This window comes from Mugil cephalus, chromosome 13 (genome assembly GCF_022458985.1).
Source record: "Mugil cephalus isolate CIBA_MC_2020 chromosome 13, CIBA_Mcephalus_1.1, whole genome shotgun sequence".
NCBI classification, from domain to species: domain Eukaryota; kingdom Metazoa; phylum Chordata; class Actinopteri; order Mugiliformes; family Mugilidae; genus Mugil; species Mugil cephalus.
The window spans coordinates 13,132,858-13,158,678 of NC_061782.1; the positions used below are offsets into that span (position 1 = coordinate 13,132,858).

General features: G+C 40.3%; 1 protein-coding gene across 1 annotated transcript; it reads left to right on the forward strand.

Moving 5' to 3' along the window:
* The first annotated feature begins 1,044 nt into the window (after positions 1-1,044).
* abcc2 (ATP-binding cassette, sub-family C (CFTR/MRP), member 2) lies at positions 1,045-24,019 on the forward strand. Its single transcript, XM_047603494.1, has 32 exons — positions 1,045-1,603; positions 4,720-4,896; positions 5,309-5,455; positions 5,551-5,691; positions 5,852-5,974; positions 6,142-6,197; positions 6,286-6,532; positions 6,682-6,863; positions 7,607-7,784; positions 9,582-9,836; positions 11,405-11,470; positions 11,707-11,844; positions 11,942-12,088; positions 12,185-12,269; positions 12,355-12,421; positions 12,518-12,644; positions 13,302-13,478; positions 14,074-14,241; positions 14,472-14,655; positions 14,797-14,932; positions 15,042-15,144; positions 15,246-15,465; positions 18,706-18,860; positions 19,415-19,570; positions 19,711-19,910; positions 20,032-20,158; positions 20,281-20,382; positions 20,631-20,774; positions 21,661-21,819; positions 21,917-22,083; positions 22,567-22,761; positions 23,688-24,019. Exons 1-32 carry the CDS (start codon positions 1,559-1,561, stop codon positions 23,815-23,817), a joined length of 4,704 nt encoding a protein of 1,567 aa, XP_047459450.1. The 5' UTR covers positions 1,045-1,558; the 3' UTR covers positions 23,818-24,019.
* Positions 24,020-25,821: the final 1,802 nt, after the last annotated feature.

Sequence of the window (25,821 nt, forward strand, 5' to 3'; positions counted from 1 at the left end):
AATAACATTGACCACCTTGTGACAATACAATGTTCTGCTGGGAAACTTTTGGACCTGGATGTGGATGTGGATGTTACTTAGACATATACCACCCACCTAGACCAGACCATGCACCCCCACCCCATAGCAATGACACTCCTTGATGGCAGCAGCCATCCCCAGCAGGATGCAGCCTGACACAAACACAAAAATGTTTTAGGAACAACTCAAAAAGCACAAGGTGTTGACCTGGCCTCCAAATTCAGTAGATCCCAAACCGATCAAGTATCTGTGAGATGATCCACAGAGACCCCTCCCCTCAACCCACAGGACCCAAATGCCACCGCTCAACAGTATTCTGTAGCCAGACGCCTCAGGACACTCTCAGAAGACCCACATCCATTCTCCGATGAGTTACAACTGTTTTGGAAGCACAAGGGAGACCTACGTTTCGGAAAAGTGGTCATAATGTTGTGTCTGATTGGTGTACAATGCGAATCCTGTTTTGAACAAGTGTCTTTTGGTGGAAAAAATAGACCATCAACAGAGCACCAAAAGAAAGGAAACTGTTGTTGTGCAGCAGCACTACAGCAGCGTAGTTGCTCCAGGACTTTACCCTTTGTCTGAATATAGAGAGGACAGACTAAGTTAATCTGTATTCAGTCTCTGTTATACGCGAGTGTTTTGGTTGTCGAGTCCAGCCCTACTCCTGATCAGAACAGGAAACAGAAAGTAAGAGAAGGAGAAGTTGAACAACACCACCATTATTCCTACCACTAAATGTCACTTTTCGCTGTTTGCTTCTGTTTGGGGTAAGTCTCCAGCAGCTTTGACCTTCCATTTCTGCGTTAAAACACTGCATGAAAGTAATCAGGTTAAGAGCTGAATCTGACTGACTCGACTCCCAATAACGGATCTCATTCCAGAGCGAGTGAGACCGTGTAGAGCGAGTGAGAAACAACAGGAAAAGAGGTCTAATGAGACCACCCCCTTCCTTAAACACATCCCCTCTCTTGGTGGGCTGTCCCCCAAACACGGGGGGAAAAACTGCAGAGTAATAGTTACGCAAAGCCTTCTGTCTCTCGTTTTCTTTCATCTGTATGAAGTGGTGAACTTTAGACACAGAGGAGTGTCAGAAGCGCTGGTGCAGAGCAGGATTTAGTCAGTGATTTTCACCTCATCTGTTGGGCTTTTCTTGATTACCCTACAGCTGGACTGCACATGTGCTTTTTGTCTGACCGGTCAACAAGGAGTGCTGGAAGGCAGACCCTGAGATCATCAGTCTGTAAAGATAAAAATCAAGTCTCAAGTGGGGCATTACCTCTTCTGCGCACTACTTTAATCCGCTACATCCTCGATGTCTTTTCTCTGTACAGGGAGGGGGCAAGTTCTTCTTTCAGCTTAAAAGACTCATGGATCAAAGTCCCTCATGGTCATATCCTGCAATTGTCTCTGGAGTGTGGGAGTACAGAGGAGAGAGTAGCAGGGTCTGACTCGACCTCAGCAGTGGCAGAGAAGAGGACGGGAGGCGTCTGGCTGTCTAGTTAACTGAGGGCTACTGAGGCCAACGGTGTTCACCATGTGTGCCGCTGCTCTGGACGAGTACTGCGGGTCCGTCTTCTGGGTGAGTTGAGCACAAATTAGGGGACAAAGAAGGATTGTGGGGAAACGGCCTCATTGTGGCCTCCACTGTTTTTGGGCTCTGAAGATGAAAAACAAAGAACGTTTCATCCATGATCAGTAATTTACACAGTGAATTCTTAGATATGAGAGGGGTCGATACAGCACTTTACTAAGTTTGCAATAAATTTAAACTGATTCAAAGACAGTGAACATAATACGCTTGATTGTGTTCAGCTTTTTGATGTTATGCCAATCCTTACATATATGTTTTAACTTTGAAGGTTATTTATGAGGAAGATGACTAAGAAAGTAATTTTGTAATAAAGAAGTTCAACCAATAAAATTATTTTGATTCCGTTATAAAGTTGAAACAACTTATGCTTTCACCTGTGTACACAGTGAGCATGTGAGTAAGCAGCAGTGACTCGGCACATCAGCACTGTTGGCATACGCTGAAAGAAAATAACTTGTGAGATTTACTTAATAAAACCTTCGTAACTATTTGCACTCGCACTAAGTAAGTAAATTTTACTGATGTAATATCAAGTAATTCACCCACCAGTATCAAGTACAATATACTTGCTACTAAACCTAACATTTTTGAAGATATTAAGTAAGTCTTACGACATTACAGTAAGCAACTGCTACTCCATTACATATTTGAGTTTAGTTCTGTTTAGTTACAGTAATCAAGTTACTCTCAATAATAATACTAAGTAAATTTTACATGCGTTTAATGATTCCTTTTTTTAAAAAAACAAAAAAACAAAAAAAAAACAAAACAACCTTTATTAGGTTTTTGGTTAGTCTTCACCTTTTTGAAATAATTTGACAAAGATCCCAACACAAGGTTCACTTATGTGCTTAGTCTGAGCCTTTATTGGTCTGGGTGATAGATGCTCACATCGCCAAAGCAAGTATGAAATCAAAGAGAGAAAAAACGAGAAGAGACTGAATTTTGATGACATCTGTAATTGTGCTAAAGTAAAAGTCTTTATAAAAGTGTACTAAAACCGTACTGATACATTCAAACTGTGCAAACACAACATTGTCACCAGTGATGCATTTTTTTCCATGAAATCTTAACTTGAGAAGCAAATGCAAACAAGAGCCTTAAGACATTTCAGAAAGATGACATTTAAACATACCACTGCAACATTTGAACAATCACTTTGGGGTAAAACCATAAAGCATTGATTCAACAATACATTTTCTTTTCAAGACCATCTTCCAACCAACAAGTGTCAAAAAGAGAAGAGAAAAAAAAGGGAACAGATGAATGGGTGGGCATGGCTGTGTATTAGGACTGTTCATGACAGCAACTTAACTTTCAAAGTGGGCACGTTTGGGGAGAGCTTGATCCCATCCATTTTAAGGAAAAGTTTCTGAAATAAAGGAACAGGGACAATCAGAGTACAAACTGGGAAGTGAGAGAGTGTGCAAATGTTTCAATCTATAACGCTTTAAGAGCTCTAAACGTTTTGCATGACCATCTTATAGCATTGTTCAGTCAATCTTGACATGTTTAAGTCTCCACCATTTCTAAATAAAATAAAAAATGGTGATGTTATTGAACAATTTTTTTATGCTGTGAAAAAAAAAGTGAATGCCTCTGGGAGTTTATGTTTTTTTTTAATTTGTTTATCTTTTATTTATTTTTGACAATTTACATGCAGAATTGTTGATACTTTCTTTAAAGAACTGGATGATTATTGGTAGAAATGTAGTGAAGAATCTTCTTAGCTCACAAAGCGTTCTCGTCATTGTCTGCGAAGTTTGTCAGTCGTCCAGGTTTTTTTTAAAATGCCTTTTGGATGGACATTCCCATAATTGCACGTTATAACATCCACACAAATAAACACCTTATTGCATAAGCCCGAGAATGTAAACACACCCACACGCACCGACGTCCTCACTCTGACGGTGTGTAAAACGGTGTAAAACTCAGACCGGTCTCCAGAAAGATAGCTGCACGAGAACACATACACACAGCGGCACGGAATCCACTTTTAGACCCTCCATTCCTCTTAGACCTTGTATTAAGACTTCTTTTAATAACACGATGTTGGCAGAGCAGACGGCAATTACTCCACGCGTTTGAAATGCTAATAAATGTTTTTGAGGCTTTTCTAAAGCTTTTGAAACACCACAATTACTGGATGAGGATCTGTCTTTCTTATAACACATTAAGGATGTCACTGTTCAGCTCCTTTCACCCCACATTCCTGTCAGTCTATTAGTACCCGAGCTTGTCGATTATTTTCCTCTTCTCTTTTTTTTTTCCTTTTTATTTTTTAAAAAACGTAGAACATTACAGGTCGCATTTAAATACAATGTCTTGAATATATCTATTTTCTTTTTATTATTTTTTATCAGTCACATCTCTCCCACTCATATCCTACATTCTGCCAAACAAAATCAAATAATAATTAGTGTGGGAAAGAAAGAAGGAGGGGAAGGAACACTTCACGTTCTACCTAAAGCACACGCCAGATGTAAAGGTTTGATAAAACCGTCAGGGCATTAAGTGTGTCAAAATAAGAAGGCAAAGGAGGCAAAAGTTTGTGATCACTGTGAGCTCGCTAACTAACACTCCAAAGATGGCTATTTCATTCAGAGGATTCCATTATGGTATCAAATACATCATACATCAAGTTGTTCCTCTAATCTTAGACTGAGCACAATCCCTAGATCAAATGTTTCTATCCCAAGCTCTACAACCATCTTAACCCTAGACTAATGGTCTAATGGTATATTTTGAAGGGAAGTGATTATTATTGACATGTTGGAGATTTGTCCCTTATGGTGCACAGGAGCCCTCAAAACTTTCTGCCGGTAAGGCTGAAATGGTTGGATTACTCTGTTGGATGCTTCCTTTTTCTCAAGAAATGTGCAAAATGCACACTGCTGCGCACAGACAGGAAGTTAATATTTAGTCACATGAGTCAGCACTTATTAAGTCTATGAATGGAGGTGGAAAACTGTCCCTGCGGTTTAATGTTCTCAAATATGAGATGGGTGAGAGGATGTATGTGCGTATATTTGTATTTCTCACTCAGATTAGAAGGGCAGTGTGATTTTGTGTTTGTGTTTTATGTGTCTGCATGTGCATTTCAGAACGCTTCATATCTGGCTAGAGAAGACCCTGACCTCCCAATATGTGTGGAGCAAACAGTTCTGGTTTGGATCCCGCTGGGGTTCCTGTGGCTCTTTGCCCCTCTCAACCTGATGCCTCTATGTCAGAAGAAACAAGTCAACACAAAATACATGTCCAAGCTCTATCTCTGCAAACAGGTAATGCATACGGCAAAATTTAATAAATACACTTTTCCAATCTTGATCTCGACATCTTTTTACACTCCATTAATCCATGCCTCAGACACATAAAAATGCTCTGCTAGAAACAATCGTTTGTGTGTCGTGTGGTTTTTTAATCATAAAAGTTCAACTACATACTGTAATATGTCTAGAATGAGTATGAAATGTTCTTACCTCAAAATGTTTGGCTATTAGACACAACAGTTCTCCTACACATCCGTCAGGGATTAAAGATCTCATGTCAACATGAACTTCTCTTTTGTGCCGTCTCAACTGATAAACTGAAGCCCAGGCATCTAGCTTTGTCTGCAATGCAGCGAAGGACATTGTGCAGATTTTTGCACAGAGCGTGTGCTTGATGTGATTTGCTTGCCAATTTGTCTTTCAGCTTGTAGTGTCTCTGTTGCTCCTGGCCTCCATAGCGGCCCTGGCAGTCACATTAGGGGAGGATTATGGTCCGAGTGAAGACCAAGCGCCAGCGGTGAAAAATGCTGGCGTGTACTATGCAAACCCTGTCCTTTACGCTGTCACATGGGTGAGTCCAGTCAAGCGGGTTATTCCTAATTGTATATCTGCTTTAGTGCACAAGATGGAAAGATAACATGTTTTCTGACATATCCTCTTTGTTAGATCCTTCTGCTGTTGTGCCAGGAAGGTGTGAGGCGGAGACAAGGGGCCGTCGACTCTGCCACTCTTTTTCTCTTCTGGCTCCTCCTTGTCGTATGCAATGTCTTTCCTTTCCAGACCCTCATAAGAGAGGCACTCAGGCTGGTAAGATATTTAATACTGTTGGGGATAAGAAATTAAGACAGCCATTCAGGGCTAATGCATTTATTATAAAGGGTTTCAGACCTCAATCCTTTGCAGCAAACACCATTTACACTTCCATCGCTCTTCAGCATCTTACATGTACTTTGTTTTTGGTTGCCAGGGAGAGGTCAGAGATGTGCCTCGTTTCTGCCTTTTCTGCATTTCTTTTTGTCTACAAGTGATTGCGCTCATTCTCTCTGTTGTGGCTGACATCCCTCCAGGAGCTAGGGAACGTGTAAAAAAGGTAAAAGCAACTGAGATGTGGAATTTAGTTCTTTTTGTTTTTCTTGTTATACTGTGAAATTCGTACTTTTAGACTAACTATAATACATTCATCACTTCAATTTGTTTTAAACATCAGACGTTTTTTTTTTTTTTTTTTTTTTTACATTTTTATTGTTTCATCCACAGAATCCAGAATTGGGTGCACCATTTTTGAGCAGGATCACCTTCAATTGGTTTAACAGGTGAACTCAACGTTGCTGCTGTTAAAATCATAGCAATTGCTCACTTGATTGCACAGTGGCTTTTAAGTATTTCTTGTTTTTTTCTCAGCATGGTGGTGAAAGGCTATAAACAACCCCTGGTTCAGGAAGACATGTGGGAGCTGAATGAGTCTGAAAACACGACTTACATCAACGAGCATTTCCAGCACTTCATGGAGTCTGAGTTGGCTGCAGCTCGAGTCCGGCACCAAATTAAGTCCAAAAAGAAACTGCTCAAAAACAAAGAGAAAACTCTGGAAGAAAATGGCCTCTCGAATGGTCTCGGGAAAGGTGTGAGTCAGGACGTTCTCATGATGGTGAGATTAAGCCAAGCATAACAATTAATATACAGTACAGATTTCATTTTCTAGCAATCCAAATTGCTTTTATTTCGTAATTCGTCTGGTTCTTGTTGAACAGCGCCCATCAACCTAAAACTGTGCTCTAATCGTATTTTGCTTTTTAGGAGGAACAGGGGGAAAAAAAAGGTAAAAAGAAGAAAAAGGACCAAAAAAAGGATGAGGAGGACCATCCGAATTCATGGTTGATTGCAACCATTTACAAGACCTTCAAATGGGTTCTGATTGAATCTGCCTTCTTCAAACTTGTGCAGGACCTACTGAGCTTTGTCAGCCCTCAGCTTCTTAAGTGAGTCAGGTTTTAAATGAGATCCCCCATTTTTTCCTGTTTCCATTGTTTTCTTGTGATTGTGTTGTGAAATGAAAATAGTCAAATGCTGAAAATGTTAATTCAGTGTGCATCAATGTCAACAAACTATTTTTTAGTTTTTTTTTTTTATCATTTACTGCCGTTTGTGCCTTTGCTCAGTCGGCACAGAGTGAAATCTTTAACCTTGAGTAGCTAATTCATATAGTAAGATTAGGATGAACCGAGAGAAGAGAAGAGTAGATCACACACAGTATGAAACGGAAACGAGGACTGAGCATGTTGTTTGATCTCCACTATGGAGGACACGATTTATCTACGATGTTTACCTGACATGCTCCACTTCACCCACGCAGTTTTGTTGTGGTGCTAGTGGTTAATGATGTAGCCTCAAGCCGTGTCTCAAGCAGGGCTACAAGGCAATCTGGAGAGGTCTGATAACACCTCAGTTTCCCTTTGAGCCTGTGATTATTTAAATTCCCTTGAGTGTTTTTAAAACAACGTGCTCTGACCTTGTAAATCCCCCAAGCCTGTAGCTTAACTATTCACTACCCATTGATTAGCTTAATCAGCAACTGATAACACCAGACCTCAGGATGAGAGGTAAAATGGTGGGAGTGGAAGGGACAGAATAGGGAAGGTAAGCCATTAAGGCTGTGTTTAGATGTTGGAGCTATATGGGTGTGCATTGAGATTCTCACTAAACAATCATGTACTTTTCCTAGGCTCATGATCTCCTTCACTAGTGACAAAGACCAATACACCTGGGTAGGCTATATGTATGCGGTGCTGCTGCTATTGGTGGCCGCTCTACAGTCTCTGCTCCTGCAACAGTACTTCCAGCGCTGCTTTGTCCTGGGGATGAAGGTCCGCACTGCCATCATGGCTGCTGTGTACAAAAAGGTAAACACAGGAGTGAACACAGAAATCTGCCTTTCACTTCACACATTATAAAATTGAACATCATGATGAATTCTACGTGACTATTCTACCACTGTAACATAAAAAAAGTATTGTAGATGTCACCATCTGCAAATATATTTGTAAAGGTGCTAGTGACATGAAATTTCCACCAGATGTTGGTAACAGCCACTGCAAACTGCACATGCAAAGCCATGTAAATCATACAACGATCAGGCACATTATTGTGGCCACCTTCCTAATATTGTGTATATCTCCTGTGGGTTGGGGCCTCTGTGGATCAGGCTTGGTGCAATACATCCCACAGATACATAGTCAGCTTGGGATCTAGGCGATTGGGAGACCAGGTCCAAAGGTTTTCCACTGTTTCCTGATAGTGGCCATAGTGTAATGTGTAATAATGTGAAATGTCACAGGAAAAAGTAATAAACAGAAGCAGAAAGGGGGGTGCAAAAAGGCATGGAAAGCCAAGACAACGAATGAAAACTATCAACAATCAAAAAGCAATCACGCCTGTTGTCAGTGCAAATTAATATCATTCCCAACTGATGGCCTAAAAAGGTGTCTCATTACCAAGCTGTCACACAACAAACATCTCATGATGGGTAAAAGCAAAGACCTCCCTCAAGACCTTCGCCATCATGTTGTTGGAAAACATACGATGGCATGGGTAACAGAAGTAATTCTATACATTTGAATGGCCCAATGAGCATAATGTGGAAGTGGAAGTGAAAAGAACACATTTTCACCATAAGATGCTCCTGGCAAGGTTTCTGGCAAGAATTACCAGACTAATTGTACAAAAGTCAAGTACCACTTGTGGAGAGATTAGGAAATACCTCAAATTAGCTACAATTGTTTCAAAGAAAACCGTAAATAATGCACTCAACTGTCATGGCCTGTTTGCATGCTCACCACAGAAAACTTCATTGCTGAAGAAAAAGCATGTTGAAGCCAGTCTAGAATATAGTCTAGACAGAGCTCGTAATTTGAGCTCCTTGGATGCTATAATACACACCATGTTTGGTGTGGCATTGGATTTAACCCAAAACACCTTAGAGAAGGAAGCGTCACGGTGTGGGCTGTTCTTTAGCATATGGCACTGGCAAACTTATATAACTGAAGGAAGAATGATTGGAAAAAGTGGACTGAGACATTATTGCTAAAAATCTGAAGCTATCTACCACAATTAAGATGGAAACAGCAAGACAATGATCTCAAGCATATAGCTAAGGAAACTCTTTTTGTTTGAGAGAAAGAAAATAAGAGTGCTAGGATGACCCAGCCAATCATCTGAGTTGAATCCAATAGTATCTATGGGATTTATTATCTATTATCTACAATTTGTCTATTGTTTGATTTCTTTGCACGTGTGGATTACTTGGGTTGACTGACAACTAAAGAACATTCCACATTAACAGCACCTTCAGAAATATATTTTCTGCGAAAAATGGTGTTCAGTACTTGTTTTACCCACTGTTGATAACCACTTGTATTTTTCAATAACATCTGTTTGGGCTCTGTACTTTTATACCCTTTCTTCTTGTTTTATAGTATATTAAGATGGCGAATTTATGATGTGTTCACAGTAATAACTTTGTGTTGAGTCTTTGCCAGATTTGTTGTTCACCCAAGAGGCCACCTGTTTTTTTGGCTAACATAAAAAAAATAGTCGTCTTCATTTTTTTTTGTTTAAGTACTTGCAGCACCAACAGAACTGCCCTGCTCTTATACACTTTCCTTCTCTCTTTCTTGTGGCTGCTTTGTCCCTTTTCCAAGGCATTGGTGGTGTCTAATGACAGTCGCAAAGAGTCAACAGTAGGGGAAACGGTAAACCTGATGTCAGCAGATGCCCAGCGCTTCAACGAAGTGACCAACTTCATCCACCTAGTGTGGTCCTGCCCGCTGCAGATCATCGTATCCATTGTTTTCCTGTGGATAGAGTTAGGACCCTCTGTGTTGGCTGGGCTGGCAGTCATGGTGCTGATGGTGCCCATCAATGGACTGCTTGCCACCAAGTCCAGGAAAATCCAGGTACAGACACACAGAGAACACACATACAGCCTAGTTGTTACATTTACTGTACTGACATTTATTCCATAATTTGTACAGTTTTTGCGATCGACACCAACATTTTTATGCCACATTTTTATACCACATGTAAAGTTTTTAAAGTATGAAACATGCCACTCTCCAGTGCTCATCTTAGACATTTACACCAGTGACTGTGCGCACTTTTGGATTTTTACATAAATGCTATCTGAGAAAAAAGTCACATCCTATTTACACTTCCAACTATTTTGGTTGTGTGGAGGCAGCCTGTTATTATATACCTTTTGCAAACAGAAGCGTGGCAAGCAAAATGAAAGAAAAACCTAAGAAAGCCAACACAAAAGAAAACAAGGAGGTGTGCTTCATTAAATATTTTGTAGGTCTTTATCTGGGCCAATATGTAAATATAGTATTTAGTATTGACTAAATACTTAAAGGAAATTCAAAATGCACTGAGCATTTAATTATTATAAACGCTTGCACACCTGCTTATTCAGTGTAATGCATATACTACATATATGCTGGTGTGCCAGTCCTGACAGTACACATACATATGGGAAGATGTGTCATCCCGATGACTTTGAACATGTTATGACATGCAGTATTGACATGCAGTATTCACCCCAACAGTCACTGGGGGTTATTTAGCATGGTGCATAAAAAGAAAATTCATCCAGCGAGGAGTAGATCCATGGACAAAAAATGCACTGTTGATGAGAAAGGTCAGAGGATAATGGCCAATCCAATTAGAGCTGTCATGAAGGCTACAAAAAAACACTCTTATGGTGAACAGAATCCTAAAATGCAAAACAGCTGCAGTCTTGAGGCGGAAGGAATGACAGCAGAATCACAGAAAACCTTAGCTTTTGACACTTCAGTGTGAGCAAACTCTCAAATACTGCATATTGAAGGACCGGAAAAATGTATACCAGTCTAAAATTCTGTTTAGACATGCAGATGTGCTGCCTTGTTATTTAGTGGCCTTCATTGAATCCACCAGAACACCTTTGCATATGGTAAAAGTGGAGATTTGGTACAGGCGGACAAATCTGTTCAGTTTGTATGAACATGTCTGCAGTCACGTCCACATGGAAGGATTCCTGCTGCTTTCATAGGACTGGGAATCCCTCTTCAGTATGGAGAGTGCTCACTGAGCTAATTCCTTGCATGATCCCAAAGATCTTTAGCGCACATTCTGTCGTCTGTGTAGGGCAAACAAACTACACAAACATTTCCAAACAAAAACCTCAGTAACAAGCAAGATTCTTCTTTGGGCAGAAGAAATGAATGAGGTTCAAAAGGGCCGAGTATTTATCTCAAGACTTCCTTTTCATCAGATCAATACCAAGTGTGAAAGGCAGCGTGACTTTTATATTTTCAAGTTTTAGTTTAATGTCAAATGCATTTTCCATGAAACAGACTGTATTTAATTTAAGTTTATTTAAAATTGTTCTGCTGCAGTTAACCTCTCATCCTGTCTGCTTTGTTATTTTTCTAACATGAGGTTAATTGTGAGGTACATGTCCCTGCTAACCTACTATTATTTTCAGATAGAGAACATGAAGTTCAAAGACAAGAGACTGAAAATCATGAATGAAATACTCAACGGGATCAAGGTGAGTGCCCTTATTCCTTTGAACATGGAATTTAAAGAGGACTTCCTCACAAGAAAGACTTTCATGCTCCAGGAAGACACTGAAATGTTAGCCTACAGACATTTAGTAAACTATAACAACCACATGTGGTGTGTTGGTATTGACCACATTAAGTTAACTGGTCCTCCACCCTTTCCTTTTCCTTGTGCTCCACAATACCCCCCACACCTCCCTCTTTGCCTTTCATCTCCCATTAGATTCTGAAGCTTTATGCATGGGAGCCATCCTTCCAGTCCCAGGTGGAGGGCATTAGGGGGCAAGAGCTGAAGGTCATGAAGAAGTTTGCTTACCTGTCATCTGTCTCTACCTTCATCTTCAGCTGTGCCCCAGCTCTGGTGAGTCCTGTGTGTGAGTGTCTCCAAGAGACTAGGACAGTGGATGGTCATGGGTGGTATTTTTGTTTCCTTACGCCGCTGTTGTTTTTTTCTGCAGGTTTCATTGGCCAGTTTTGCAGTGTTTATGGCCGTGAGCCCTGACAATGTGTTAACTGCTGAAAAAGCTTTCACATCCATCTCTCTCTTCAACATCCTCCGATTTCCTCTGGCTATGCTGCCCATGCTCATCGCTGCCATGGTGCAAGTAAGGAAACAACAATAAATACATGAGTCATGCACGCATACCAAGCCTATATGTAATAGAAGATCAACTAACCTCTTCTTTGACCCTTTCTTTTAGACACAGGTGTCTAAGAAGCGCCTGGAGAAGTTTCTGTCAGGTGAAGACCTTGAGAGCGATGTCGTGCGCCGAGACCCCAGTTTCAGTAAGTTCACCATTAGTATTTAAACTACTTCCTCTGATGTGCACTGTAACAGTTCTCTATGACCATCTTTTTTTTTATCTTTTAGACACTGCTGTTAGCATATGTGATGGATCCTTTGCTTGGGAGAGAAATTCTGAACCTCTGCTGAAAAAGTATGTCTGTTGCAACATATGGCTGCAAAGCTTGTATCTGTTCTTTTTACTGTACTTTGCAGCATTGGCTGCATTCATACTCTGTGTGTTTTCCAGTGTGTCCTTGGACATTAAGCCTGGTCGGTTAGTGGCAGTAGTGGGAGCTGTTGGCTCAGGGAAATCCTCTCTCATGTCAGCCATCCTGGGAGAGATGCACAGCACCAAAGGATTTATCAACATTCTGGTGAGTCCATATTTCTGTCTGGATATCTTTAACAGTAACAGTGTGTTTCAAAAGGAATATGCAAATGCGCAAAATTATGTTCCTTTGACATTCTAAAAAAAAAAAAAAAAAATGCTAAAATACAATAAAAACTAAGGGGCTTACAAAGAGGAAACAAAAGCTAGAAAAGCATGATCCCCAATTCCCCTCTATATTTTAGGGGCCATTTTCCAAATGTGGACTGAAGTGAACATTATTAAACTTGAATGAAGCCATATTTCATTCATATATATTTCTTTCCTTTTCTTTTCTTTTCTTTTCTTTTCTTTTCTTTTCTTTTCTTTTCTTTTCTTTTCTTTTCTTTTCTTTTCTTTTCTTTTCTTTTCTTTTCTTATGCCATCCACATGGACCTTTTTGAAACATTTGTACTTCAGGCATATTGTGATAGAAATGTTTTCATTTCAAATAGATGCGATTAATTTCACTGCCCTTTGCAGTATGCATGCAAATCCGCCCTGAATAATGCAAATAATCATGGCTTTCCAATCTTGCCTCTTTTATTCTCTTAACCTGTGATGTTTGGTTTGAGTGAAAATTATGTACATCCTATGACAGGGCGCTGGATAAGCTCTGCTTAGGTGCAGCACTTCATCTGACTTTCATTGTATTTCTCTCTAGGGCTCTCTTGCCTTTGTGCCACAGCAAGCCTGGATCCAAAATGCCACTCTGAGGAATAATATCTTGTTTGGCTCTCCTCATGAGGAAAAGAGATTTCAAGACGTAATTGAGGCCTGTGCGCTTGGCCCTGACCTGGAGCTGCTCCCTGGGGGAGACCAAACTGAGATTGGAGAGAAAGTAAGTGTTACCCTGAACTTAGCCCTTTGTATCTATATAGAGTCCACATTGTGGCACCCTTGTCTTTCTGTTGTGCAGCCCAGAACATTTGAGCCAAACACTGTTTCTCGACACAACATCACTTTTGTCGTGTTGTTTGTTTTAGCACTTTTTTTTGCACCCGCTGTAGTTTTTTTTTGCGGCTGACGGTTGAGATGACAAGTATTGAGTTGTTTGCACTCCGCCATCCCACCACTAGATGGCACTACATATTACACATTGGTCCTTTAAATGGATAAATTGGCTTCATTTGACGTGATTTTGTATGAGGCAATTTTCCATAGTGTATTTCTTATTCTCCAAATACACAAAACACTTGCCAATGAATCCCCAACAAAGAACCTTATCTCTAGATTTATTTTTTTATTTATCTATTTTCCAGGCAGTATTATTGTTGCAAATGTAAGGGTGGTGCAGGCATTATTACACTTGTTTGTTTAAAAATGAAAGAAAACGCACAACATCCGGCTGATTCATACCTTTAACAGAATGTCGGTTTGCTTTTTTTAAACATAACACTATATTGTGCTGCTTTTCTACTCTCCTCACTCCACAGGGTATCAACCTCTCAGGGGGTCAGAAGCAAAGAGTGAGCCTGGCCAGAGCAGCATATAGTGAAGCTGATATTTACCTATTAGATGATCCTTTGTCTGCAGTGGACTCTCATGTAGGGAAGCATCTCTTTGATAAAGTCATTGGACCCAAGGGGATACTGAAAGACAAGGTTTGTGCTATGGCTACAGTAATATGTTGATCCACATTAAACATGTCACTTCAAAAGAACTCTTAATTGAGGATGGTACTTGAAGATGTTACATTTGTAGCACTGATGGAAAACAAAATATTGATATGTTTCAAGATCTCACTCTCATTGGCCCACTGGTCTGCATGCCGTACTCCTTGAAATGATTCGTGATTTCACAGCTGAGCCCTTGTCCGTCTTTGTCTGTGCAGACACGTATCCTGGTGACTCACGGAGTAAGCTTCCTGCCTTACGTTGATGAAATCGTTGTCTTGGTTGATGGACGAGTTACTGAGATTGGGTCCTATAATAGCCTTCGAGCCAGCAGAGGAGCTTTTTCAGAATTTCTAGACATATATGCTAAAGAGCAAAGCAATGAGACCCGTTCAGAGTCAGGTAATTACATATAAAACTGTTCTTTAGTTTTTATGTACAGTGATACATTTCATATATTCCTGGTCCTCATTCATTGTTTATGAATCATTTACACAACTACTTCACTCTAATATAAAAACATTGTGTATATTGTGAATTCAGATCATCATCAGGATACTGAACACCTAGAGCTCATCCCTGAAATAGAGGACTCTCAACCTGACTGTCCATTGGAGGACACGGTTTCTGCCACTCTGAAGAGAGAAAGCAGTATCCACCGCAGCCAGCGCAACAGCAGGTTTGAGTGTGCCAAAATCGTGTATCATACAACAACAAAAAAAAGCCACATGATTCATTTCAACCATACTTACATACTCTTTGTCCATCTCTTGTCTCCTTATTCATAGTGTCAGACTAAGAAAAAACAGTTCTTTAAAAAAAAAGGAATTTTCTGATGAATCCAATAAAGGCCAAAGGCTAATAGAAAAGGAAACTATGGAGACAGGACAGGTAATTTAAAATTTGTTCTGCCTTAATGTATTTTGTATCAGCACAAGTGACATAAAATTAAAACATTTTTCCCAAATTTGTTTTCTCTCTCTGATTTCCAGGTGAAGTTCTCAGTATATATCCAGTACCTGCGAGCCATGGGCTGGGGATATGCTGCTTTGGTCTTTGTTATGTACTTCATCCAGAACAGTGCATTCATTGGTCAAAACCTGTGGTTGAGTGACTGGACCAATGATGCAGTGGAGTACTACAATATGACGTACCCCGGCTGGAAGAGGGACACCAGGGTGGGAGTGTTTGGAGCGCTTGGTTTGATTCAAGGTAAGTGAACGCTCATTCATTCATTTGTTTCTATTCCCTATGTCTGTATAGGCAGCTGGCCTACTGTCTTTCCGTACCTCTAACATATTCTCATTACAAGAATAATTTGGTGGATAATAATGAGTTAGACTGGGCTACCCAGGTAAAAGGGTTAATCTAGGATGTCTTCGAGGATTCTCGGTCATCCAGGGCATGGTATATCCATAAAACCTTAAAGAAAGGCAATTGGAGTTGTAGAGTTTCTTTTTGGATGTTTACCTAGGAAGTTGTGTTTGTGTTATGCCTGCTGGATGTTTGGGATCGGGAAATGTTCATGGCCTGTTAGTGTTCACATTGCTAGACAGCTTGAGGCAGTTGTATAATAAGGGTTTTGAGTAGGCCATATAACACTACATGAATAAAATGTAGGTTTATTTGCAACTTATCATGAGACTTTGCCTGGCACGAGGCATCAGCAGAGTTACAGCAAAGGCTTTGCAATGTCTAAACCAGATATACATGTTAATAAGTGAGCAAATCATGTGATGTTTGGCTTATTTTTGAAGTTTGGATGGAACACACTCCATACTGAAGCCTATCAGTGTACTGCCGTAGACAAAGGTCATCAGGAACACACACACTCACTTGCCATTTTACTAGGTACACCTGTTCAATTGCAATGGTTGTTGGTACCAGACGGGCTGGTCTGAGTATTTCAGAAACTGCTGATCTACTGGGATTTTCACACACAACCGTCTCTAGGGTTTTCAGAGAATGGTCCCAAAAAGAGAAAATATCCAGTGAGCATCAGTTGTGTGAATGAAAATATCTTGTTGATGTGAGAGGTCAGAGGAGAATGGGCAGACTGGTTGGAGTTGATAGAAAAGCAACAGTAACTCAAATAACCACTCGTTACAACCAAGGAATGCAGAATACCATCTCTGCATGCATAACACCTCAAACCTTGAAGAAGATGGGCTACAGCAGCAGAAGACCACACTGGGTGCCACTCCTGTCAGCTAAGAACAGGAAACTTAAACTACAGGCTCACCAAAATTAGAAAATAGAAGATTGGAAAAACGTTGCCTGGTCTGATGAGTTTCGATTTCAGCTGTGACGTTCGGATGGCAGGGTCAGAATTTGGCGTAAACAACATGAAAGCATGGATCCATCCTGCCTTGTATCAACGGTTCATGCTGGTGGTGTAATAGTGTGGGGTATATTTTCTTAGCACACTCTGGCCCCCTTAGTACAAGCTGAGCATGGTTTAAATGCCACAGCCTACCTGAGAATTGTTGCTGACCATGTCCATCCCTTTATGACCACAGTGTACCATCTTCTGACGGTTACTTCCAGCAAGATAATGCACCATGTCACAAAGCTCATATCATCTCAAACTGGTTTCTTGAACATGACAATGAGTTCACTGTACTCCAATGGCCTCTGCAGTCACCAGATCTCAATCCAATAGAGCACCTTTGGGAAGTGGTGGAACCGGACTATTAACATCATAGATGTGTAGTCGACAAATCTGCAGCAACTGTGTGATGCTATCATGTCAATATGGACCATAATCTCTGAGAAATGTTTCCAACACCTTGTTGAAAGTATGCCATGAAGAATTGAGGCAGTTCTGAAGGCAAAAGGGGGTCCAACATTTTACTAGCAAGGTGTACCTAATAAAGTGTCTGGTGAGTATATAGTAGCTGCTTAAAAAGTAGCCTAACCTTTGAACGCATTTAAGTCCAACGGTTCATTGCCTTGTTGGGCAAGTCTGTGTGACTATTTGTAGTAACATACACTTAAAGGATGGACATTGATTTTTCAGGTGGGCCTTCTTTGATGTTTAAAATACTTTTTTTTACTACTGACCTCGTCCACAGAAGTTCATTTAGTTGACTTTAGTACTGGTTCTGCTTCGCCAAACTCAGGGTGTGCCAACTCCCATCCACTGTCAATAATACACTGAATAAGAACCTCATACAACACTTCAAAGGAAATAAAAAGTTCCTTTTTGACAGCAAGCTATTGACAGTTGTTTTAAGTAAATCCACTGGGTTTACAAAATTGTTTAACTATTCCTTTAATCCCCTTTCCTTGGGAACAAAAGAGAAGAAATAAAGATTTGTCTTCGCCCACAATTTATCTATTCATGTTTTTTCATCTGTTCATGTCTGTGCCTAAATTGTCTTCTTTGGTACTGTTACTTTTTCGGCATTCAGAAGCAATTTTAAAACCATTTAAACATAATTTTCCACTGAGACAGAATGAACTTTGAGCCCCTTGTTCACATCCATGTGATTTTATATTTCTCTAAATAGTGAACAAGACAAAAGACCTCAGGGAACATCAGAATGAGAGCTGAAAGTGAGCACTGCTGTCGTGTTAGCTAAAGTTTGTCATATTGTTGGTGGCTACATCTGTTACTTTCTGAGGTTTGTTACCCACGGGACATTTCCTTGGGGTCTAGCTTCATGTTGATGTTTTGATCAAAGTGTCCATTCTAACAGGCATTATGATGAAATAGCGCAGCTTCTTATGTTGTGTTGTGATTGGGAGACCAGTTGTTATGCTAAAGTGTTAGCTTGTGAAGATATAGAGACCTTGTCTTCCAGAGCTAATTCCTTTTAAAAATCATTGCCACTTTTCATTATCTGAGTACATCTTAAGAGACTGCACTGTACATAATTTGGACTGGCTTGGAGTTGTTGGAGTCAAGCTTTATCCATGTGTCCCTGCTCAGGTTTCTTACAAGCCGTGTGAGGGGTTAATGTGAGACAGCATTTGTTGCAGAGACTTGCCTTAATTTCATGAATTTATCTCAACGAGCAACTGGAGTTACTAACTGAATTGCTCTTTAGCGATGATTACCTCCTTGGGATTTCAGTTATGAAGAAGCATGAATGAAACACCTGACAGGATGCTGTGCACATCCCCTCATCAAAATACCCGAGCTAATTTAGTGTTCAATTTTAGCAGCTCTTAATGATTATCTAAAAGATACTTAAAGCAGAATAAAAGCCCTTCAGTGTAAAGGACACCCCTGTTACCACCACCGTGCCCTCATTTAATAAAAATGTTTTCCACCATTAATTGATGCATCAGGTTTTTAAGTAGGTCAAACACAGTTTTCTCATCAACCCTCTGGTGAACGAAATTTGTGAATGTGCAAATTCAGTCTTGCCTCTGTTTGGTATATTCTTGATGAGGAGCAGTGTAGGTGTATTCCTACGTGGTAAAAATGTGGTGCTTTTCTTTCAGGCCTCTTTGTGTTCCTTGGTACTCTGAGCCTGGCCAATGCTTCGATTTCTGCATCTCGCATCCTGCACTCACGGTTGCTAAACAACTTACTGCGAGTTCCCATGGTTTTCTTTGACACCACACCGATTGGAAGAGTGGTCAACCGCTTTGCAAAGGTAATTTTTTTTTTCTTCGTTTTTGCTTCTTTTACACATACCCTGGGTTAGTCTAATTTTAATGTGCGTTTGGTGCTGAGGGTGTAAAAAAAAAAAAATATATCTCTACATATTCTTGAAATTGTAATATTAACTTGAACAAGTCTGTATAAGCTGGAATCTCAGCTGGATCAAAGTTACATCATTCATTTTTAGGAGCAAAGTTAATGTCGCTTCTGTGCTGGTGGCGTTTATTATCACTCATTGGCTCCTGATAGACATGGATAAAATTGAGGACACCTGTACAGAAGACACAATTTCAAAGAAGTCATCTAAGCTTGATGTCCATTCTTAGTGTGAACTCTTTATTTCCCAAATGTTCTCTCAGATGTGCTCAAGTTCCTCGTCTTGCAGGAAAACTCACATTTCAGCAAGCGTTAATAAGAAAATCATGAATCTCTCCATGCTTTTTCTTTTTTAACTATTCTAGGCCGGTTCAAAACACTGAAAGTTACTTAATAAGTTAATAAGTTGTACGTTATTTAAAGACTAACTTTCCAACACTGGTCCCGAAGGACATTTTTACCGTAGATGAAGCAATTCCTCAATCCTTCCGTTCCTGGCTCCTGTGTCTGCTGGGTGTACTGGGCACACTGTTTGTCATCTGTCTCGCCACTCCTTTCTTTGCCGTTATCATCTTACCACTGGGCCTGATCTACTACTTTGTACAGGTAAGCTGGAAAAGGTTTGTTTAAGGTAAACAGAATTAATAAAAGGAGAAAAAGGGGACCCCACTGAAAAAAAAAACAATCCACATTACATTTCTGACTTTCACTGATTTCTTTTTTTTTCTCCCTCTCTCATCACATAGCGCTTCTACGTAGCCACTTCAAGACAACTGCGTCGGCTGGACTCAGTGTCTCGCTCGCCAATATACTCTCACTTTGGCGAGACGGTGGCAGGTCTATCAGTGATAAGAGCCTACGGCCATCAAGAGAGGTTTCTTAAGCACAACGAAATTACTATTGACGAAAACCTCAAGAGCGTGTACCCATGGATAGTGTCAAACAGGTGAGATATTGACTATCTAGTGCATCGCAAAAACACAAAAAACAACATCCAAGCATGATATTCTCCTAATGTGATGATAAAACATGGCACTCTTCCATATGTGTGTGTGTTTTCTCCACAGATGGCTGGCCATCCGCCTGGAGTTCCTTGGAAACTTGGTGGTGTTTTTTTCTGCTCTGTTAGCTGTCATATCAAGAAACACTCTGAACAGCGGCCTTGTCGGCGTGTCGATATCCTACGCCCTTAATGTCAGTTTCAGACACACACAGACTGTAGATAATGATTAATGCCAGTTATTCACGTAATGATTATTATGACTCTTTGAGTTGGTAATACAGTCTTCTCTCTTGTCTGGGCTTGATTGGTGCAGGTGACCCAGACCCTTAACTGGCTGGTGAGGATGACCTCAGAGCTGGAGACCAATATTGTAGCCGTGGAGAGAGTGAGCGAGTACTCCGAAATTGAGAATGAGGTAATTAGTTCAGGAACAGCTTTGTTTTCCTGAGTAAAGATGCACCTTATTTTTCTTTTGATTCCTTACTCTATTCAACTTTGGCACTAACGTGAATAAGAAGAGTTACCCCAGCATGTTTCATTATCCCTTGCTACTTTAATTCAACATTTTTCTCCTCCTCACAGGTGTGAACACTGAAACAAGATAAAGACGTGTCATAATTCATCTTGACAACGCATCTATCTATTTTGTCTTTGTTTCTCTAGGCAAAGTGGGTAACTGACAATCGGCCCCCAGAGAAGTGGCCACAGGAAGGGAGGCTACAGTTTCAGAACTACAAAGTCCGGTACAGACCCGGTTTAGACCTGGTGCTGCATGGAATCACATGTGACATCAACAGCACTGAGAAGGTCTGTGTGTTTGCGCGTCTGTGTGTGTATAAAGCTGCAGTGATTAGTCTGTTAATCAACAGGTCGATGGAAGGGAAATTAAATGCTGTTTTAATGATGGATTAATTATCAGATATGTTTCAAGAGGCTGTATGTGAAAAAGAATTCATAACCAAACAAAACACTTTTGCCTAAGATGTGAAACGATTTGATACAATGGCTACTGTATGACCTTGGTGTGCAAACACAAACTAAACAAGGCAGTCCATACTGTTGCTTCTTAATGAATGCAGAAACCAACCAACTAAAAGAAAATGAAACACATCAGTATTTCTCCTTTGGGGCCCTCTCTTGCTTGCTATCTTTGATGATTGCAATGCTGGTATTTTGTTTACTCTAGCCAGGTTTTCATTTGCTTTCTTTTACTTTTTGTAATTGAGGGAAGTCTCCTATTTATTTTTTCCAGGATTTTCTGTTTTCTGTTGGTGAATCTTGGGTATTCTTTTCTCTTGTTTCTTTATTTTATCTCTTATCTCTGTGCAATGATAATAACATGTGAAAATAAAATATAAGCTATACAGGTTTATGGTGAGACTGACAGTAACAGAAGGTTGTACAGTAAAGCAGAGCTGAGTACAACCCCTGGAGAATAATAGAGTTCCAGAGAAAAGCTCTGATTGTTTCTGTAAAACATAATCTTGACGCAAATACTGTTTGGTTTAAATGCTTTCGCCATCACGGAGTTTAAAAGTGTCAAATTATTCCTTTAGTTTGTGTTTTGGGAAGATAACAACCCTTCTTTTGTGTCCATAAACTGACGGTTGGTGAGTGTAATTTGTGAAGCCTTTTGAAAATATGTACAAGCCACTCAGCTTTGCCTTTTTGTGTTTTCTCTCATTGCATTCAGATTGGTATAGTGGGCCGCACAGGAGCTGGGAAATCAAGTCTCACGAATTGCCTGTTTAGGATTATTGAAGCTGCTGAAGGTCGCATCCTGATTGACGGCATAGATATCGCCACGATAGGCCTGCACGACTTGAGAAACCAGATTACAATCATACCACAGGTATACACCAAAACACATGAAGAGAAAGCCAGGCATTCAGTTTTACGTCTGTAACAGACTCTGGTAAACTGACCTACTCAACTCTGTGTCTCAACAGGATCCTGTTCTGTTCTCTGGGACACTGAGGATGAACCTGGATCCGTTTGACAAGTTCAGTGACGAGGACATTTGGAGGGTGCTGGAGCTCTCCCATCTCAAGGACTACGTAGCCGGTCTGCAGGAAGGATTACAGCATGAAGTCTCAGAGGGAGGAGAAAATCTCAGGTGGGCAGTAAAAATAATTGATTAAAAATGTGAACTAGCGAAAGCAACGTTTTGCTCTGAGTGCAAAACAGTTTCCTTTCCCTAAAAATAGAAATGAGTGTGGACAAATGCCAGTTTTTGTGAATGTTAATATAAAACTTGTAAACATCAGCTATAAATGATTCTAAACTGGGATTTCTAAATGGTGTTTTCCACTCAGCAGTCAAGTTTCCATCAAATGAACTGTGCAAATTCCACTCAATCCATTCACATTAAGACAGATCTTAAAGCCTAATTAGTACCTGCCACTGTGGGAATCTTGAGCATCCTCAGATTTGCACTGTCTGAACCTAAGTGTCAGTGCACACCACCCACATGCCTCAGCTTGCTCCCCAGCAAACCCTGAATCTTCTGGATGAGTGCAGGACCATTCCGTGTATTTCGAGCAAGCACTAATACGTGTTGATTAATTTTGTTTCCCAACGCATGTCACTCTCTTCTCAGCGTTGGGCAGAGGCAGCTGCTGTGTCTGGCTCGAGCTCTGCTCAGAAAGTCCCGCATCTTGATTCTGGACGAGGCCACGGCAGCTGTTGACCTGGAGACAGACGACCTGATTCAAAACACCATCCGCAAAGAGTTTTCACACTGCACCGTCCTGACCATCGCCCACCGCCTGCACACTATCATGGACAGCTCCAGGTGAGTCAGTGTTCCTGAAAACGCAAAACTTATGATGCATCTAAACAATCATTTCAGTCCCGTCAGTGGCAATCTTCCTGTCGTCTGCGCTCCTCTTTGCTTTGTTTTCACAAGTGACCGAGGCCGCACATCAAATTTATTTTGTTGCCTGCATGCATAAATGTCATCTTACCCCTCATGTTATTGCAGCCTAGTCTAGACAAAACATATTCAACAACAGCAACAAAAAAAACTACTAAACTCAAAGTCCATTTCTGAAGCATTTCATCATTGTAGGTGTTGCCACTAGACCGACTTTGATTTTACTTTAGTCTCATTAAGAAACTGCATAAATTATTCCTTTCAAACAACAGGCTGTTTGGATTCAGTGTGAGGTTTTTAGGTTTCATGTGCTCCAGCACTTAAGCAGCATCCTGTGTTCTAAAAGAAGCTCGATGCTCGCAGCTGTGGGGTTCAAGTGAGCCTCAGCCTAGCCACATCTGTGAATAGAATCAAGCATGAAAAGAGCCACGAGACTTCAAAGTCTCCAGGGACTTCACCTGGATGGCCAAGGAGTATTACATACTAGGAGCCAGGGCGTATGAATTTATTCACTGTATTATATAGATTTGTTTTTAAAAATGTGAATTTTATATTTAACCCTAAACAAGACAGCACATTATAAAAGTGAACAACAGACTAGAACTGATGTTAAACTGTGGGGAACCTTTCATACGCACAAAATAAATAAATAAACTACTTATGTTCACATTAGACTTTTACTCTTTCGCTAACACTGGGAGCCCCTGATTTCACGTTACATTAAAATCGACAGCGCAAATATGCACAGAATCTCCTTGACATTTAAGAAGAAGTTTATTCTTGTTCCTGTTGCAGCCCCGTATGGAGACTGCACAGTAGGTAACCGCTTCTCTTTTCCTCCACAGGATAATGGTGCTTCACGCTGGTAAAATTGTGGAGTTTGATTCTCCGAGCAAGCTGCTTGAAAAACAAGGGCATTTCTACAGCATGGCAAAGGATGCTGGATTAACACAAGACCATGCCACATCTTTGTAATGCCACTCCCCCCTCCCCCCGTTTTTAGGATGACTTAATTCCATAAATTTCTTTTCTTGTTTCATTTGTAAATCCATCTTTGGCCTTGATATGAAGAAACACTGTAATATGCATTGTATTTATAGGAAACGATATAAAGGAATCATATCTATATGTCAAGAATTTTCGTATATGTATAATAAATATTCTTTCTGAAACAGTGCTCTGTTGGTTTTAATGAAAACTCTGTGTGATATCGATCATTAGATCGACTTGTTCTTTGAAGAAACAATTTGACATTTGTATAGATGTCTATAGATGTATAGAATTATTATTTATGTGTCTGTAAATATAAAGCTACAACAAGCAGTGTCGAAACAAGGGAGTAGTTTGACTGACTCTGACTCTGACTGAGTGCAAAGGAAGCAAAAATCTACCAACCAGGGCCTCGGAGGCTCACTGATTACATTGTCCATTTTGTCTGAGCTCAGACAAAAATCAGTGTGTAAAAGCACTTTGCTATTTTGGGGAATAAAAGTTGTTAGTTGCCTGATTGCTGCGTGTGCGCCGCGTTTATTTCTCACGTGTTTAAGACACAAATCTGTTCACACAGTCACAATGAACAAATCCACCTCCTATTGGAGCAAAAACGGGTCCCTGTGAAGTGAAAGATAAAGATTTCGAGGTGTTACTCTCCAGGTAATACATAACAGGCTTGTGTGTGTGTACGTCTTTGTCCGTCTCTACGTGACAGCACAGAGACACTGCGTGGGTCTGTCCATGCACAGGATCCACACACCGGTGGACATGAGTATGAAATATTCAAGAACACGGGGCGATTTTGGAAACCTGTTCTGCACTGACTTCTGCTTCATGTTCCAACTGCTGCTTGGTTAGTGTTAGTGTGCAGGTGAATGTCCAGTCACACAGTGTGACTGGAGTGTGACTACTATTAGGTCAGGCTCAAAAATGCGGAACTGCTGAAACACTGTGTGACTGTTTTTAATGATTTTAATCTAATTTAATCTTTTAATCTTTAAATTTAATTAACAATATGCTGTTTGTGTCAAATTAATTCTTTGCTATAATTTGTGCGATGCCTGATGAACGTGATGTTTAAGTTTTCACCTCATCGTGTTTTCTAATTAACTAAGATTGCATTCACCCTATAATGTGGAAACATTTCGATGATATAAATGTTACTCATAGTTAATCATTGATTGTTTTCCTTTGCATGCTCGTTATTGATAGATGATTTTAATGATAGACGTTAGTTGCTTAATTATCTGTTAATTAAAAAGACTCAGCCTGACTGTTATTAATTGATCAGTGGAATGTTTTTCTCTCGGGTGCATTTATTGATTGGCTGCTTTTGATGAAAAGCAATTATCAGTGCTAATGATATAATGATATAACACTGTAGCGCGGTTCACATTTTTGATCATACACACGCAGCTGCGGCAGCTGCATTTACGTGCAATTTCCTACCTGCTATTATTGAGACCCTCCATGTATGCAATGAGTGTTTGTGTGTGTGTGTAGAGAGAGAGAGGCAGACGGAGAAAGCAAGGGGTTAGACAGTGAGTGAGCGAGAGTCAGAAAGAGACTCACTGAGGGAAGGAGGGAATCAAGCGAAGGAGTTGGGTTTTTTTTTTTGCCTGTGAATGAGAGCTGCTGGTCTTCATCCTGAATTTCCTCCTACAGAATGTGAGTATACGCCTTATTCATTCAATACATCTTCAAATAAGCTATTTCCAACTCCACTGTCACAGTTCCATAAGAAAGTCGCCTTGATTTTTAGATTTACAGGCAATGCTGGCAGCGTAACAGGTTGGACGGGGTGTGCATGTCAGATTTTAATTAGGTATTATGAAACCTGTGAGCTTCCTGCTTAATTAAAATGAGATGTTTGACCGACAAGTATAATTACAGTATACTCTGCAAGCTGTCTAATTTGTCCTTTCATTCCACTAAATCTGACTGCAATCATTTTGATGATATATTAAAAAAGATGGCATAATTTAG